The 2,500-nt window shown below is 47.7% G+C and overlaps 1 protein-coding gene across 1 annotated transcript in view; it reads right to left on the bottom strand.

The window, feature by feature from the left end:
• Positions 1 to 2,500, bottom strand: part of LOC125034619 (sodium-dependent dopamine transporter-like) — a 34,642-nt gene that overhangs the window by 31,874 nt on the left and 268 nt on the right. The window contains exon 2 of the mRNA XM_047626520.1: positions 1,991 to 2,129. Coding sequence (XP_047482476.1) covers positions 1,991 to 2,129 — 139 coding nt within the window. The remainder of the gene's footprint in view (positions 1 to 1,990; positions 2,130 to 2,500) is intronic.

Genomic DNA, 2,500 nt, shown 5'->3' with positions numbered 1-2,500 from the left:
AGACAGAGAGAGACAGACAGAGAGAGACAGACAAACAGACAGAGACAGAAAGACATAGACAGACATAGACAGAGATATCGACGGACAGAGAGAGCGAGCGAGCGAGCGAGACGAGAGGGGGACGGGCGCCCGGCGAAGAGAGCTCCTGAGAGACAGATTTCCCCCGGGCGATTCTGGGCGGAAGCTGCGGTATTGCCTTGGTCGAGGAAGGGAAAGCGGAGAAAGTAATCGGGGAGAAAGAGACTAATCCAGGATTCTTTTTTTTCCCTTTCATTAGGGAGAGAGAAAGATTCTGAACGCAGGAGAAGCTTAAATCCCGGAAGAGCGGAGAGGGAGAGCGAAAACCAAAAGAAGAGAGAAACGGAGGAAACAGGAGATATGGTAAAAATTCTTCGGCAACTATTTGCGATGAGGGAGACAGAGAAAGAGAGACAGAGAGAGAGAGACAGAGAGAGAGAGAGAGAGAGAGAGAGAGAGAGAGAGAGAGAGAGAGAGAGAGAGAGAGAGAGAGAGAGAGAGAGAGAGAGAAGAGAGAGAAAGAGCAAGAAAGAGAGACAGAGAGAAAGAGAAAGTTAGTTAGCAATTAAATCATGAGAATCTCTAACAAAATATATAAAAGACAATAATAATATAAATACCCAACCTAAGTGCAAAAAACACACACACGCACACAAACACTGACATCATACACAAAACGAAAAAAAAAACACAAAAAAAAATAAAAAATGGCAACCCCTCGGGTGACAAAGCCACGATCTGATAAGAAAACTTTGAATTTTCATGCCGAACCTTCTTTTGTGACAGCTGCGGGGAAATCTATAATGAAACCGAAAACAATTGCTGAGAGATAGAGACAGAGAAACTTCTCGCTTATTATCCCTATCTCTCTGTTTCTTTTTTGGCTTTCTGCTTTTGTCTTTGTCTCTGTCTGTTTGTTGGGTTGCCTGTTTGTCTGTTCGTTTGTTTCTTTGCTTGCCTGTCAATTGCTCATTTGATTGACGGTCTTTCTATCCGTTTGTTTGTCTGTCCCTCAGTCAGGTAATTAGCCAGTCAGGTAATCAGGCATTCAGTCAGTCAGTCTGTCAATCAGTCAGTCAGTCAGTTTTTTCAGGCAGCCTGCTTGTTTCTGTTTGTCAGTCAGTCAGTCAATCTGTTTATCTGTCTGTGTGTATACCTGTCTCGCATTCATTTATTCAGTCATTCAGTCAGTTAATCAATCAGTCAGTCAACTGCCTGTCTGTCTGTTTGTCTCTAACTGTCTGTCTGTCCCTCTGACTGTCTCTGCGTCGGCCCCCCTTTGATTTATCCGCCGAACTATTATGCTGAGCAGAACATTGGACCTGTTGAGCGTCTGTTACCGGGATGGATGAACTCCCCTTCGAAAAGCTTTCAGTAGGAGAGAAGCGAAGCGTGTTGTGAGAAAATTTTTCCCTTGCTTTTTTGAAACACATTTTTCCATGTCATTGTCACTCAGACGATGTATTTTCAAGTGCGTGTATAAGTGTGTGTGTGTGTGTGTGTGTGTGTGTGTGTGTGTCTGTGTTTGTGTGTGTGTGTGTGTGTGTGTGTGTGTGTGTGTGTGTGTGTGTGTGTGTGTGTGTGTGTGTGTGTGTGAGTGTGAAATTGTGTGTGTGTGTGTATGTGTGTGTGTGTGTGTGTGTGTGTGTGTGTGTGTGTGTGTGTGTGTGTGTGCGTGCGTGCGTGCGTGTGTGTGTGTGTGTGTGTGTGTGTGTGAGTGTGAAATTGTGTGTGTGTGTGTATGTGTGTGTGTGTGTGTGTGTGTGTGTGTGTGTGTGTGTGTGTGTGTGTGTGTGTGTGTGTGTGTGTGTGTGTGTGCGTGCGTGCGTGTGTGTGTGTGTGTGTGCGAGAATATAAATAATAACGAAAACAGCAATAAAAGAAAAAGAACAGTAATTATAACAATAATGATAGGACCTAAAACCATGAAAAATGACAACCACAGACAACAGAGCCAAAGCCTTCCTCTTACTTTGCCCGACGTGGAGATGCCTTTCCACAGGGAGAAGTAGCAGATCAGGTAGACAGCCAGGAGGCACAGTGCCAGGTCCCACTTGATGATGCCGAGGTCCTGGATGCCGCCGCTGTGCTGGAGTTGCAGCACCTCGCGCCTGGGGGGGGGAGGGGGGAGAGGGGAGGCAGGTGGTTAGAAAGGTGTTTGGTTAATGAGCTTTCCTGCTGTGGAAGTATGGGGTGGGGGGGTGTGGAGGGAGAGTGGGGTTGGGAGGGAGAGGGAGAGGGGGGGAGGGGGAAATAAGGGTGAAGGGAGAGGGAGAGGGAGAGGTGGAAGGGAAGGGGGGGAGGATGAGGGTGAGGGAGAAGTTGAGGGAGAGAAGAGGGAAAGGTAGTTGGAGAGGGAGAGGGAGAGGGGAGGGAGTGGGATATGAGGGAGGGGGTAAGGGTGAGGGTGAGGGAGAGGGGTAAGGAGGGTGAGGGAGTGGGACATTATGAGGGAGAGGGTAAGGGTGAGGGTGAGGGGGCT

This window comes from Penaeus chinensis, chromosome 18 (genome assembly GCF_019202785.1).
Source record: "Penaeus chinensis breed Huanghai No. 1 chromosome 18, ASM1920278v2, whole genome shotgun sequence".
Lineage (NCBI taxonomy): Eukaryota > Metazoa > Arthropoda > Malacostraca > Decapoda > Penaeidae > Penaeus > Penaeus chinensis.
Note: the sequence above shows the minus strand (reverse complement) of the source record. Positions and strands in the feature narration are given on the sequence as shown.